Source organism: Chiloscyllium plagiosum, chromosome 36, assembly GCF_004010195.1.
Source record: "Chiloscyllium plagiosum isolate BGI_BamShark_2017 chromosome 36, ASM401019v2, whole genome shotgun sequence".
Classification (NCBI taxonomy): Eukaryota; Metazoa; Chordata; class Chondrichthyes; order Orectolobiformes; family Hemiscylliidae; genus Chiloscyllium; species Chiloscyllium plagiosum.
The window spans coordinates 36,552,455-36,567,976 of record NC_057745.1 but is presented as its reverse complement, the minus strand read 5'-3'; the positions used below and the strand labels follow the sequence as shown (position 1 = coordinate 36,567,976).

The following is a 15,522-nucleotide window of genomic DNA, read 5'->3' as shown; positions in this document are numbered from 1 at the left end:
CTCCAACTCTATTTTGATTTAATCCCTACCCTCTCCTTCACTGTTTTGATCACACAGCACTATCCTTTGATGTGAAGGGCAGTGTTTGTCACTGGCCACCCGGGTGTTTTCCTATCTTCCTGGTGGTGGAATTTGAATAAAGATTCGTGCACTTTGTGTCTTTCACTGTGTCTCACACCTGCACACACACACACCATGGAAAAAAAAAGAAAAAGAAAAAAAATAAATAGGAAATTACTCTATTTTGATTTAGTCCCTACCCTCCCCTTCACTGTTTTGATCACACAGCACTGCCCTTTGATGTGAAGGGCAGTGTTTGTCACAGGACACCCGGGTGTTTTCCTATCTTCCTGGTGGTGGAATTTGAATAAAGATTCGTGCACTTTGTGTCTTTCACTGTGTCTCACACCTGCACACACACAACATGGGTGCTGGGGAAAAAATAAGCACTACCGCAAAGAAAAAAAAATAAAAAGGAAATTATAAAACGAGAAAAAATATAAAACAGAAAATTCAGAGACTCCCTTCATTCTCAGGACTGGATCTGAGGTGCCTGGTCAGAGCCCATGTACTGTGCACATGTAAATAAAGGATGACTTGGTTAAGGGATATCGACCTTTATGCAGTGTTTTCAGTGACGGTGAGAGAAAACAATATATTCTTAGAGAAAATTCACTGGCAACAGTCATCTTTGAGTTGGGTAAACATTTCTGATACCATTTGGAAAACTTGACTTGTTCAATCCTGTCATTGAAGACTGGGCCTAATATGTGGAAATAATTTTTTTTCTAGGCAAATGACATTGGGGTAGATGAAAAGCAACGAGTAATTCTCCTGACTGCTTCTGGACCCACAGCATTTCCAGTTATTAGGAGTCCAAGTTTCTCTGAGGCATCAGAAACTAAAACCTTAAATGCTGACCAGGAAACAATTCTGCAGTTCTGGAAGGTCCATCCAGTGCCATTTGCCTTGCGTGCAAAAATAGAGGCAGAAATTAAGAGGCTGGAAAACGAAGGAATAGTACAGTTTGCTGAATGGACAGCACCAGCCATAACAATTGGGAAGCCTGATGCTTTTTGGTTCACGTTTGTGGGGATTTTGTGGGGGGGAGGGGGGTGCTGTCATTCACAAAGCTGAACATGAGCCCCACCTACCTGAAATTACAACCAGAGCAGAAGTCCCTGTAGTATGCCAAAATTAATACTCGTTAAGGTTTGTACCAATACACGACTACCATTTGGGGTATCATCTGCCAGCACTCTTTGCCAGCAGACAATGGAGAATATTTTACCAGGTCTACCGCAAGTTGTATTTATCTGGATAATGAACTAATATCCGAGAAGACCAATATAGAACACTTGGAGACCATGCTTAAACATTCCTCTCAGGCAGGCACACAACTTAGAAGGGTTCCAGGCGTCTCAAGTGATCTACCTGGTCTACAGAGTGGAAAGGAGTGGGTTACACCCATTGGAAGGCAGTTTCTGGTCAAATTCAATGGTAGACCCTTATTCTCAGTGCAAACAATTACAGTTTGGAACATTGTCCAGGAGGGCAAGTGGCAAATGTGAATGCCGAAACCAGCGCCCATTGGCAGATACACTACTGGTGGTGCCTCCTGTCATTGAAGGGTTCTTCTGGTTTTAAACTTCCTGGACACCCTTCCAGTCACCGATGACAATATCCAACTTTCAACACGAAAATATCTCATCCTAGAAAAACTGAAACAGGTGGTAAAGGGGGCAACAGAAGGTCCATCACAAGCAGGATTGACATCTTTCTGGACCCAGTGAGACCAGATCACTGATCAGTGGCATATTATTACGGGGAGCAAGGGTGATTGCCTCGACTAAAGATCACTGGCAGATACTGACTGAGTTCTACCAGGGTCATTTCAAAATGAAAATGTTGGCAAGAAGTTATGTGCAGTGGCCAAGATTGGATGACAACATAGTTGCACTGGTGGGGCAGTGCCTAGAGAGCCATCAAGGACAAATGTTACCATCAGCAGCGCCCTCAGATTCATGGGAATGGCCAGGTAAACCCTCAGACTTATATGGACTCAACATTATTGGTCATTGTGGATGTCTGCCCAAGGTGGTTGGGCATGCATAGAGTTAATTCAGTAAATTCAGGGAAGATGACTGAAAAGCTGAGAGCATCGTTAGTGATAGACAGACTCCTGAAAGAATTGGTCATGGACAATGGGACATCATTTACCAGTGGGAATGTTGAGTATTTCCTAAAGTCGAATGGCATTTGGACAGCTCCATACTATCTATTAGGGTTGTCCATAACTGAGTAGCACAAAATGGCCAATGGCTGCCGTGGCTAATGCAGCAGAACAGGGCTGACTGTAACATTTACTCAAGGTTGCTGAATGTGCATAAGACATAGATAATAATGTTTACCATTTGATTAATGTAGTTTCCACAAGTAGAACACTAGAGCAGCTCTGATGCATAAGACATAGGTAAGAACATTTTACACCAATTAGTTGTTTAATCATTAATTATGGATATAGATTCCAAATTAGTTATCACACTGAAAGCATTAAAGGAAAAGATTCAAACCAGTTTCAGACAGTAAAAACAAATCCTTTATTACTACAGGGAGGAATGAATGCAGAGATTAGTAGACAATGCAATGTGGATTAAATGAACATATTAAGGCACAACTTGTTAGCTAAAGAATTCTAACATTAGGTGTAACCACATAACTTTGTTGGAACTGACCAAAAATTAATATTCATTTGCATTTCCTGTAATGAGGAATTTAGAAGGTTCCTTCAGTGAAAGGCACGAATCCTATCAATTGGCAGTTAACACGGTGCAGCTGGCAACTAATACTTGAATATGGTATCAATTGTGAAAAACCCCAAGAAGAAAGATAAGGAAGTCTGGGAAAATATTATGAAGGACTGAGGGTGGACCACAAGCCTGTCCATTTCTTTGTTGTACAATGACATGATTAATTGGAAATACATGGAAATTGCTGATGCAAGCTTGAACTATGTAAGATGCTATATCAGAGAGCTAATTACAAATGGGTAACTTGGCACCGCTGACCAATAGTAAGCAAGAAGGGGGGTATAAACTTTATAAATTGTGAATCTTTTAGTATGCCTTATTGCCTTTTTGCTGTGCTGTAATTGATGTGTAAACCGCAATACAGGTCACTTGAAACCACACTGTGACTCGGATTCCCGTTGAAAATATGAGATGTAACACGATCCATTATCCAATGGTCTGGCAGAAAGCAGTCCAAACGTTGGGGCAGGCTTAAAGAAACAGCTACAGCTTCACTTGATATCAAACTGTCCCGGTTCCTGTTTGATTAAACGACTACCCCTCACACAATTACAGGGATAGCTTCAGCAGAGTTGCTGATGGGGAGAAGCTGCCACACCAGGTTAAATCTGATATTCCCAGACTGAGGGGGTGGGGATGAGGGTGGGGTGGAATGGCAGCAGGAAGCTAACCATCCACGTGCCTCGTCTAAGCAAGAGAGACAGTTTATTTCAGGAGACGAGGATTGGTGTCAAAACCAGTGAAATGGCCCTGGATGGGTATGAGGCAAGGTCGACGAGAGGTCAGAACCTCTGACATAGAGCGCTTTAGTAGGTGCGGTGGTCCTGAACAAACATGTGAATCACCTGAAAGCTGCTACCTCGTAAAACGGACAGGAGCAAAACATACTTGGCCCTTCACACCAGCCACAAAGGCTGTTAGAAACCATGGTTTCTCCCCCTCCTTCTTGAATCAAAGGAATAAATGGAATGAAGGCCACGTGAATTTCGTTGACTAGGACATCCTTGATTAGGATTGTTTACCTGGGTCAATCAGGGAGCCCAAGTGGACAGATATAAACAGGAAATTCAGAGACTCACCTCATTCTAGGGGCTAGCTCTGAGCTGACTGGTCAGAGCCCTCATACTGTGCACATGTCAATAAAGGATGACTTGGTGATGGGATATCAGCCTCCATGCAGTTATTTCAAAGACAAAGATGAGGAGGAATTTCTTCTCACAATCTGTGATTTTTTTTTAGCACAAAGGGCTGTTGAGGTGGGATTATTAAGAATATTCAAGGCTGAGACTGACAAATTTTTAATCAGTAATGAATTCAAGGGTTACTGGGAAAAGGCAGGCATGTGAAGTTGACGATTATCAGGATCAACCATGATCTTATTGAATGGGAGAGCATATTCAATGGGCTTAATGGCTACTTCTGCTCCTACATCTTATGGTCTCATTATGGCCCTTTGGTACACATGTCTGTTATTGTGTATTGGTGATGGAGAGTGTGAATGATTAGATTAGATTACTTGGATTAGATTACTTACAGTGTGAAAACAGGCCCTTCGGCCCAACAAATCCACACTGACCCTCCGAAGAGCAACCCACCCAGACCCATTCCCCTACATTTACCCCTTCACCCAACACTATGAGCAATTTAGCATGGCCAATTCACTAACCTGCACATTTTTGGAATGTGGGAGGAAACCGGAGCACCTGGAGGAAACCCACGCAGACACAGGGAGAATGTGCAAACTCCACACAGACAGCTGCCTGAGGCAGGAACTGAACCTTGGCCTCTGGTGCTGTGAGGCAGCAGTGCTAACCACTGTGCCACCGTGCCAATGTTTAAGGAGTTGGGTGCCAATTATAGATAATAGAGTGATAGAGATGTATAGCATGGAAACAGACCCTTCGGTCCAACCCGTCCATGCCGACCAGATATCCCAACCCAATCTAGTCCCACCTGCCAGCATTCAGCCCATATCCCTCCAAACCATTCCTATTCATATATCCATCCAAATGCCTCCTAAATGTTGCAATTGTACCAGCCTCCACCACATCCTCTAGCAGCTCATTCCATACACGTACCACCCTCTGTGTGAAAAAGTTGCCCCTTAGGTCTCTTTTATATCTTTCCCCTCTCACCCTAAACCTATGCCCTCTAGTTCTGGACTCCCCGATCCCAGGGAAAAGACTTTGCCTATTTATCCTATCCATGCCTCTCATAATTTTGTAAACCTCTATAAGGTCACCCCTCAGCCTCCGATGTTCCAAGGAAAACAGCCCCAGCCTGTTCAGCCTCTCCTTGTAGCTCAGATCCTCCAACCCTGGCAACATCCTTGTAAATCTTTTCTGAACATTAGAGCCTTAATAGCTGAAGGCATAGCCACGAATTGTACACAGAAGGAAGTGGGAGTATACATTTGTTAAATGCGATAAATTTAACAGGGAGTTGTTCAATATGGGTAATACAGTGCCAGGTAGACTTGAGATTTTAACTATATCCGGTTTAAGTAGGGAATGTTAATATTTGCACCATGCTTTGTTGAGTGGAGAGATGCATGAATGTACACAACATTCACTGAAAGGCTTTGTTATTTCCTACCTGCCCATTGCTGCTCAATGGCGTTTATATGTGCTTCTGTAAACTTCCAGAAATGTGCAAGTTTCTTCCACTCATTTGGTTTTAGGTATTTTGTTGCTAGTCTCCATATCACTGAACGAATGTGCTGGGTTTCTGGTCTGTGGTCTTGTCTGAAGGTCACATGCATTCCAACACTGGACTCTGAATCAATGGTTGGGTGATCCTGAAAATGAAAGTTTTATTTATTGTGTTTCTGTTTAGTTCAATAAAGATTTAGATTTCTTTGCACAAATCTATTGATGAAATTCTATTCCTTTCCAGATAAGGCCATACAACGTGATCGCAGAAGAACACCATTTAGTCCATCGTGATTGCTCCACCATTCAATTAGACCATAACTGATCGGATTATTCTCAATTCCATTTTCCTGCCTTATCCACATAATCCCTTGATTTTCTTAATGATTAAACATCTTACCTTTCGAGTCCTGTACTTTCACCTATTTCTTAATTCACTAAACTCTGTTTGCAGTGCTTCACCATCTTTTCTATCTATATCATTGGTACCAATATGTACCAAGATCTCTGTCTGTTTATCCCACCTTCAGAATACCCTCTGGCCAAACAGTGACATCCTTGACCCTGGCAGATGGGAAACAACATACCATCCTGGAATCTCTTCTGCAATGATAGAAGAGCCTGTGTGTTCTCCTTAAAATACCACTACAGCCTGCCATTCCTCTCCCCTCTTGTGCACCAGACCATGGTGTCATGAAGTTGGCTCCCACTGCTTTCACCTGCAGTATCCAAAACGGTGTTTCTATTAGAAAGGGAGATGGCCATGATGGAGCCGGAGGGGAGATACTCATATACCACCTTTCTTTCTCTACTGTCTGGTGGTCAACTGAATCTGTCTGCCTGTTCAGTCTTCACCTGCAGGGTGATCACTTCACTGACTATACTATCCATGACATGCTCAGCATCGTGGATGCTCCACAGTGAATTCACCCACAGCTCCAGCTCCAAAATGTGTTTCGTCAGTAGATACAGCTGGACACACTTCCTGCACACATGCCCACCAGGGACAACTGAAGCTTCCATGATTTGCCATATAGCACTAGAGAGGATCTGCTGCCATGACTTCCTTTAAGCCAATTCCTTTTTTTAAACAACAAAATGCTTATGTAATAATAGCATTAACTTACTTCACTCATGCTGACTATACTTGCCTTGGCCTACTATGCTTACTTATATTGCTTTATTATATTTGACCTAACTTTCACTTATTCTTAATTCTCAGTTAACCCCTTCTTCAAAAACAAATCTTTTAAAATCACAAATTGCAAATTGAGTTTCAAGAATAATTAGCATCTCTTCCCCTTCCCAAAATAGTTGCTCTGCAATGCGACCATATATCTTTGTTTTATCAGCCTACATATGCTCCTCTCCCCCTAATTGGTTTAAAGTCCTTGCCTAAAGATCATAAAGTTGATGCTTGAAACAGTTGAGACAAAATGCAATTTTGTTTACGTTTAGGAAGCCAAAATTTAAAAACTAAAGCCATTTCTGTACCATAACATCTAAATAATATTGCAGGAATGACAAGGAGACAAGCATAATATCGTAATAGGAGTAGATCACTCAGCTATCAGTCCATTCAACTTTTCAATGAAATCATGGCTTCTTACTTGGGAAGCGATGTACTGGCACGAGAAGGGGTGCAGAGGAGGTTCACTAGGTTAATTCTGGAGTTGAGGTGGTTGGTTTATGAGGAGAGACTGAGTAAACTGCATACAGTACTCCAGGTGTGGCCTCATAACCTTCCTGCTTTTAAACTCAATCCCTTTAGCAATGAAGGACAAAATTCCATTTGCCTTCCTAATGACCTGTTGTACCTACAGACCAACCCTCTGTGATTCATGCACAAGGACACCCAGGTCCCTTTGCATAGCAGCATGCTGTAACTTTTTACCATTCAAGTAACAGTCCTTTTTACTGTTAATCCTATCAAAATGGATGACTTAACATTTATTAACATTGTACTCCATCGACCAGACCTTTGCCCACTCACTTAACCCATGTTCCTCTGCACATTTTGTTCTGCCACTCATCTTAGTGTCATCTGCAAACTTTGACACACTATGTGTGGTCCCCAACTCCAAATCATCTATGTAAATTGTGAATAAATGCGGTCCCAACACTGGTCCCTGAGGCACACCATTAGTTATTGAATGCCTATCAGAACAGCACTCATTTATCCCTATTCTTTGCTTCCTGTTCGTCAACCAATCCTCTATCCATGCTAATACTTTACCCTAACACCATGTATCATTGTGGTGACCAGAACTGTACACAATACTCCAAGTGCAGCTGCACCAGAGTTTTGTACAGCTGTAGCATAACGTCATGGTTCCGGAACTCGATCCCTCTATTAATAAAAGCTAAAACACTGTATGCCTTCTTAACAACCCTGTCAACCTGGGTGGCAACTTTCAAGGATCTGTATTCCTGGACACCGAGATCTCTCTGCTCATCTACACTACCAAATCCATTCGGCATCCTCAATTAGGCAATGAACACAGTGGATGCCAATCACAAAAGTGCATTGTGCTGCTTTTCAAACTCTTTGAAGGTAAATGGGATTTTGAGCTCCTCATATGCTGCCAATGTAATGTTTTCAAAGGCTGTTGAGAACCTCAGCCTACAATCTCTGATAGAGATAAAAGACAAACTCTAATACAAAAAGAAATTACGTCAAATATTGAACTTTATCCTTATGACAGATGACTCACCTTTTCCCATTTATAAAATCTGTCTGCTTTGATAATCATATCAACCAAATTGATATGGTTCCCACGTGCTGCTATCTCCAAGGATGTTTTTCCTTGCTAAAACAAAAGTGGAAAAATCAGATTAATTTCATCCTTAAAATGTTGACTAGTGAAAAATAATCAACAATTCTGTCAAACAATTCTTAATCAATTCAAACCCATACACTGAATATTGTTCCTTAGACTTATGTTGCACACAATGTTAAATCAGCGAAAAATAATCAATCAAGTCTTTGTGGAGTGGTGAATTGGTACATGGCAATTGCAACAACATCCCATAAAGATGCAAAATGTTAATATGTTCCTGCAGAGATTTATTGAAGACATTTTGTAAGGCTGATTTAAAGCTAGCCTTCTTCATTGTAACTGAGCATATTTGGGACTGTCACTCATTTCATATACTGTCCCAGTTCACTCTATAAAAGTCTGGGTAGCAAATACAGAACATCACTGTTGAAGCACAATTTTTATATAAGATTAGTCTCTTATGAGGGACTTTATCAATTGGCACCTGCATGTTCATTTGAGTTACATCAATAGGTAAATAATAACTATATCCGGTGCACTACTTCAGCTTCATTAAAAAAATTAACATGGCTCCTTTAGATGAGGTGAAAATTTTCAATGTCGCCATTACCCCATCCTTAATAATACACTAGTAATTTTTGATCATAGATGTTAGGCTGTTTATAATTGCCATGGTTTTCTAACTTACCTTGGTTAAATAGAGAAGTGACTGGCACAATATTCTAATCTAAAGTAAGAGTTCGAAAATTACAGTTTTGGCTATCTGTTGTATTGTCATCATTTTCCTTCATCTAGAAAATTTCTGGCATTGATTCCAACACAGTCCCCTTGGAATTTAAGGCATGCTGACCACTTCATCCACAATAAATACTGACACAATGTAATTATTCAAATATCCACCATACAGTATTCTCATTTTAATTGATAATATCATGGTTCTCAGTTTTAAAGGTGGTACACTTCCCTCCGGATCACCCTTTTATCGTAATGCAAGTTAAGTACCATGTTCCTATCATCCCTTGATGATGTTAGAAAAAAATGTGCATGATAAACAAGAGAATTCTTCAAGCAAGAACCAGGTCAAAAACAGCAAAGTTAGAGGTCAAGTAAAACACAGAAACATAGAAAATAGGAGCAAGAATGGAGTGTTTGGGCCATCAAGACCATTCTATCATTCAGCATGATCATGATTGTTCCTCTATTTCAGCACCATATTCCCACTCTCTCCTCATACCCTTTGAAATCTTATAGACTCTAAAAATCTATTTCTTCAATATGTATCTTCTGACAAACAGAATATGAAAATAGAATGTGAAAGGAAATCTGAAACATTTCTGTCAGCATGTAAACAGTAGGTTGGTAACAAGAAATGGATTCTATAAAACACAAAGAGGGTGATACAAACAAACAAACTTGACGTAAGTACTTAAAGGAGTACTTGGTGTCAATATTTTCTAAGACAGAAGATACTGATAAAATGTCAATAGAAACAAAGGTGATCGAAGTATTGGATGGAATGAAAGCTGATGGGCTGAATGAACTGGAAATGATGTCCATGCTTAGAATGGATAATTCACCTGGAATAGATGGCTTACACCCCAACTTGCAAAAGTGGTTTGGGTGGTCATAGTAGAAAGGCTTGGCATCACTTGGCATTTTGGGACTGGAGTTCAGCGGGAGTGAAAGGAGAACACTCTGGGAAGGTGAGAGATTATAAAAAGTTACCTTTTGGATTTGGGGCCTGCAATTCAGGACTGGAGCTGACCAGGAGCGAGTGGAGCGCACTCTGGGAAAGTAAGAGATTCTGATTCGAAACATTTTCGACTGAGAAGAAACTGAAAAGTGACATCACGAGGTGGGGGGGGAGGGGGGCTGCTGTGAACTGATTGGCTAAAAAGGAGTCTGTGTTAAATTGAATCTTATTATTTATTGGCTACACCTTAGTCATTGGTTACAAACTGCATAGACAGAGATACAAATACATTTAAACATTTTTTAAAAATTCAAAACTAATTAAATAAAACAAGGATGGAGAGTTAGGTGACGTGTTGTTTCCGCACACTGTGGGAGTTGGTGGACCCCACAGTAACCGTGTCTGTAGTAAATGTTGGTTGCTGAAAGTTCTTTCAGCTAAGAATCGATGAGCTGGAGTCTGAGCTTCAAACATTGCAACACATCAGGTAGGGGGAGAGTTACCTGGATGCTGTGTTTCAGGAGACAGTCATGCCCCTTAGACTAACTAATGCAGATTCAGCCAGTGGTCAGGGAAAGGACTGTGTGGCTGTGAGTGAGGTAGGTACAGGGGTGCAGGATATAGAGTTGCAGGAGCCTCAGCCCCTGTCCTTGTCCAACAGATTCAAGAATTTTGTTCTGTGTTGACCAGAATAGGAACTGCAGAGAGGATAACATGACTGACCACTACACTGCGGGAGTAGAAAAAAAAATGTTCTTGTAATTGGGGATGGTATAGTTAGCTTGTGTTGCCTGTCTGGTGCTCAGGTGCAGGATATCTCATCTGGGTTGCAGAAGAACTTGTAGTGGGAGGGTAATGATTCAGTGGTAGTGGTCCATGTAGGTACCAACGACATCGATAAAACTAGAGCAGAGGTTCTGCTAAGGGAATAGTAACAGCTAGAATCTTATTATTTATTGGCTACACCTTAGTCATTGGTTACAAACTGCATAGACAGAGATACAAATACATTTAAACATTTTTTAAAAATTCAAAACTAATTAAATAAAACAAGGATGGAGAGTTAGGTGACGTGTTGTTTCCGCACACTGTGGGAGTTGGTGGACCCCACAGTAACCGTGTCTGTAGTAAATGTTGGTTGCTGAAAGTTCTTTCAGCTAAGAATCGATGAGCTGGAGTCTGAGCTTCAAACATTGCAACACATCAGGTAGGGGGAGAGTTACCTGGATGCTGTGTTTCAGGAGACAGTCATGCCCCTTAGACTAACTAATGCAGATTCAGCCAGTGGTCAGGGAAAGGACTGTGTGGCTGTGAGTGAGGTAGGTACAGGGGTGCAGGATATAGAGTTGCAGGAGCCTCAGCCCCTGTCCTTGTCCAACAGATTCAAGAATTTTGTTCTGTGTTGACCAGAATAGGAACTGCAGAGAGGATAACATGACTGACCACTACACTGCGGGAGTAGAAAAAAAAATGTTCTTGTAATTGGGGATGGTATAGTTAGCTTGTGTTGCCTGTCTGGTGCTCAGGTGCAGGATATCTCATCTGGGTTGCAGAAGAACTTGTAGTGGGAGGGTAATGATTCAGTGGTAGTGGTCCATGTAGGTACCAACGACATAGATAAAACTAGAGCAGAGGTTCTGCTAAGGGAATAGTAACAGCTAGAAGCTGAATTAAAAAGCAGAACCAAAAAGGCAATTATCACTGGATCACCACCTGAGCCACAAGCTAATTGGCACAGAGTCAATAAGAGCTGAAAAATGTGTTGCTGGAAAAGCGCAGCAGGTCAGGCAGCATCAAAGGAGCAGGAGAATCGACGTTTCGGGCATAAGTCCTTCTTCAGGAAGGTAGGTACCGCTTATGCCCAAAACGTCGATTCTCCTGCTCCTTTGATGCTGCCTGACCTGCTGCACTTTTCCAGCAACACATTTTTCAGCTCTGATCTCCAGCATCTGCAGTTCTCACTTTCTCCTACAAAGTCAATAAGATCAAGCAAGTAAATGCATAGCTCAAAGATTAGTGTAGAAGAAATGGGTTTGAATTCATGGGATATTGGCACCAGTACTGGGGAAGAATGGACCTGTTCCTTTGGGGTTGCCTTTATCTGAAATGTGCTGGGATCAGAGTTCCAGTGAATTGCATAACTAAGGCTCTAGACAGAGCTTTAAACTAAATAGTGGGGTGACCGGGTTCAGCAATCAAACTTCAAGTACATTGGACAAATGAATGACAATGAGAAGAGGGACGGTCAACACTGGTCTGAAGGTGTTATATCTGAATACACATAGTATAAGCAATAAGGTAAATGAGCTTGAGGCGCAGATCGCAATTGGCAGGTATGACGCAGGGAGTATCACGGAGAAATGCTTGTAAGGGGATCAGGATTGGGAGCTGAATATTCAAGGATATGCATCCTATCGAAAAGAAAGGCAGGTGGGCAGAGGGGGTGGGGTTGCCTCATTAGTAAGAAAGGAAATCAAATCAATGGTAAGAAACGAAGTAGGATCAGATAGTGTAGAATCGAGGAACCGCAAAGGTAAAAAATAAATAGTTGACGTACAAGCCTCCAAATAGTAGTCAGGAACTGGAGTGCAATATAGGTGATAGGTGATAGAAAAGACGTGTAAAGTTATAGTGATCATGGGGGATTTCAATATGCAGGTGAACTGGAAAATCAGGTTGGTGGTGGATTGCAAGAAAAGGAATTTTTGGAACATCTACGAGATGGCTTTTTGGATCAGCTTGTGGTGGAGCCCACTGGGGAACAGGCAATACTGAAATTAGTGTTGTGCAATGAGGCAGACTTGTGTGCTCCATCCACTGCTGTTCACCCTGCTGACATACAACTGTGTAGTGATGCACAGCTCGAATCATATCATTACGTTCGCTGATGACACGACTGTAGTGGGTCTCATTAGCAGGAACAACGAGTCAGCATACAGACAGGAGGTACAGTGGCTAACGGACTGATGCAGAGCCAACAACCTGTCTCTGAATGTGGACAAAATGAAAGAGATGGTTGTTGACTGCAGGAAGGCACGGAGCGACCACTCTCTACTGGCTATCGACGGTTCCCCCATGAAGATCGTGAAGAGCACCAAATTTCTTGGCATCCACATAACGGAGGATCTCACCTGGTCCCTCAACACCAGCTCCATAACCAAGAAAGCTCAGCAGCATCTCAACTTTTTTGCGTAGGTTGAGTAAAGCCCAGTTCCCACCCCCATCCTCACCACATTCTACAGAGGGTTTATTGAGAGTACCCTGAGCAGCTGCATCATTACCTGGTTTGGAAATTGCACTGTCTCAGATCATAAGACCCTACAATGGATAGTGAGGACAGCTGAGAAGATCATCACAATCTTTCTTCCCTCCATTATAGACATTTACACCACACGTTACATCCACAAGGCCAACAGCACTGTGGAATTCCCCACACACCCCTTATTCAAACCTCCTGCCACCTGGCATTAGAGACCGGAGCACTGGATCTCTCACAACCAGACTGTGCAACAGTGTCTTCCCCCAAGCCATCAGGCGCCTTAACACTGTATGATCACACTCTATTCCACCTGCAATTCTTTGCACAACTTTTCAAATTGTTGCTAAAACAATGGTTTATTAATAATAATTCATTATTACAGCGTAATTTGTCCACCACTGTGCCTTTTGTCTGGTCTTGTCAGGATTACTGTGCTGTCTTGCGTGTTTTGGATTTTTCTTATGGACTTTGTGCTCTGTGTATGACTGTACTGTTGCGTAATTTGTGTTGCCGATGTAGCATCTTGGCTTTAGAGGAATGCTGTCTCGTTTTTAGTGTATCACTTGTATATGGTAGAAATGACAAGTAAATCTTGACTCGGTAAGGGAGCTAAAGGTGAAGGAACCCTGAGGAGCAGTGATCATAATATAGGGGAAAGTGGGGACTTCAGATGCTCGAGATCAGAGTGGTGCTGGAAAAGCACACCAGGTCAGGCAGCATCCGAGAAGCAGGAAGGGAGCTTAAGGTGAAGGAACCCTGAGGAGCAGTGATCATAATATAGGGGAAAGTGGGGACTTCAGATGCTCGAGATCAGAGTCAAGATTAGAGTGGTGCTGGAAAAGCACAGCAGGTCAGGCAGCATCCGAGAAGCAGGAAGATCGATGTTTTGGGTAGGAGCCCTTCATCAGGAATGAGACTGGGAGCTTCCGGGGTGGAGAGATAAATGGGAGGGGAATGGGGCTGGGGAGAATGTAGCTAAGAGTGCAATAGGTGGATGGAGGTGGGGATGAAGGTGATAGGTTGGAGAGGTGGGTGGAGTGGATAGGTGGGAAGGAAGATTGGCAAGTAGGACAGGTCATGAGGATGGTGCTGAGCTGGCAGGTTGCACAGTCTGGTTGTGAGAGACCCTGTGCTCCGGTCTCTAATGCCAGGTGGCAGGAGGTTTGAATAAGGGGTTGTGGGGAATTCCACAATGCTGTTGGCCTTGTGGATGTAGCGTGTGGTGTAAATGTCTATAATGGAGGGAAGAAAGATCGTGATGATCTTCTCAGCTGTCCTCACTATCCATTGTAGGGTCTTATGATCTGAGACAGTGCAATTTGGGGTAAGGTGGGGGTAGGGGAAATGAGCAAACTGGCGAAGTCGACAGTGATACCCTGGAATTGAAATGTTCTGAGGTGGAAGATGATGCGTTCTTCCTCCAGGCGTTGGGCGTTGAGGGGGTGGCTGTGGAGGAGGCCCAGGACCTGCATGTCCTCAGCAAGATGGACTCATTTGGAGTAATGTGCACAGTTTTGGGCCCCATATCTCAGGAAGGATGTACTGGCCCTGGAGCGTGTTCAGAGGAGGTTCATAAGAATGATCCCAGGAATGAAAAGCTTAACATATGAGGAACGTTTGAGGACTCTCAGTCTATACTTGATGATATTTAGAAGGATGAGGGGTGATCTAATTGAAACACACAGAATACTGAATGACTTGGACTCAGTGGACGTTGGGAAAATGTTTCCATTGGTCGGAGAGACTAGGACTCAGAGTAGATTTAGAGTAAAAGGATGATCTTTTAGAATGGAGATAAGGAGAAACATTTTCAGCCAGAGAGTGGTGAATCTATGGAATTCATATCCTCAGAAGGCTTTGGAGGCCAGGTCATTGAATATATATAGATCGGTTCTTGAGTATCAAGGGGATCAAGTGGGAGAAAGGATTGAGAAACTTATCAGCCGTGATTGCATGATGGAGCAGACTCATTGAGCTGAATAGTCTAATTTCTGCTCCTATGTCTTATGGTCTTATAACCATCCGATCTTTCCTGTAAGCAGTGTAGGCCGGTCACCAGACAAGTACACCCTGGGTAACATGACATCTTTGACCAGCCATTGGTTTAGCAATAGTTGTGGGGAAGATTTTGGAAACAATAATCAGGGAAAAAAAGTTATCGGACATCTGGAGAGGTCTGAAAGTGAGGAGTGCAGAAGCTGGAGATCAGGGTAGAAAAGTATGGTGCTGGAAAAGCACAGCAGTTCAGGGAGGATCCGAAGAGGAGGAGAATCGATGTTTCTGGCATAAGCCCTTCATTCGGAGTGTTGGGATGGGGGGGGGTGGGAGA

General features: G+C 42.6%; 1 protein-coding gene across 9 annotated transcripts in view; it reads right to left on the bottom strand.

The window, feature by feature from the left end:
• Nucleotides 1-15,522, bottom strand: part of ankdd1a (ankyrin repeat and death domain containing 1A) — a 294,535-nt gene that overhangs the window by 90,081 nt on the left and 188,932 nt on the right. For all 9 annotated transcript variants that reach the window (XR_006309520.1, XM_043677683.1, XM_043677682.1 and 6 more), the window contains 2 exons: nt 8,176-8,271; nt 5,406-5,607 (listed from right to left, as the gene is read on the bottom strand). Coding sequence is in view for 8 of the 9 variants with exons in the window: in XM_043677683.1 (XP_043533618.1) it covers nt 5,406-5,607; nt 8,176-8,271 (298 nt within the window). In the remaining variant the exon portion in view is untranslated. The remainder of the gene's footprint in view (nt 1-5,405; nt 5,608-8,175; nt 8,272-15,522) is intronic.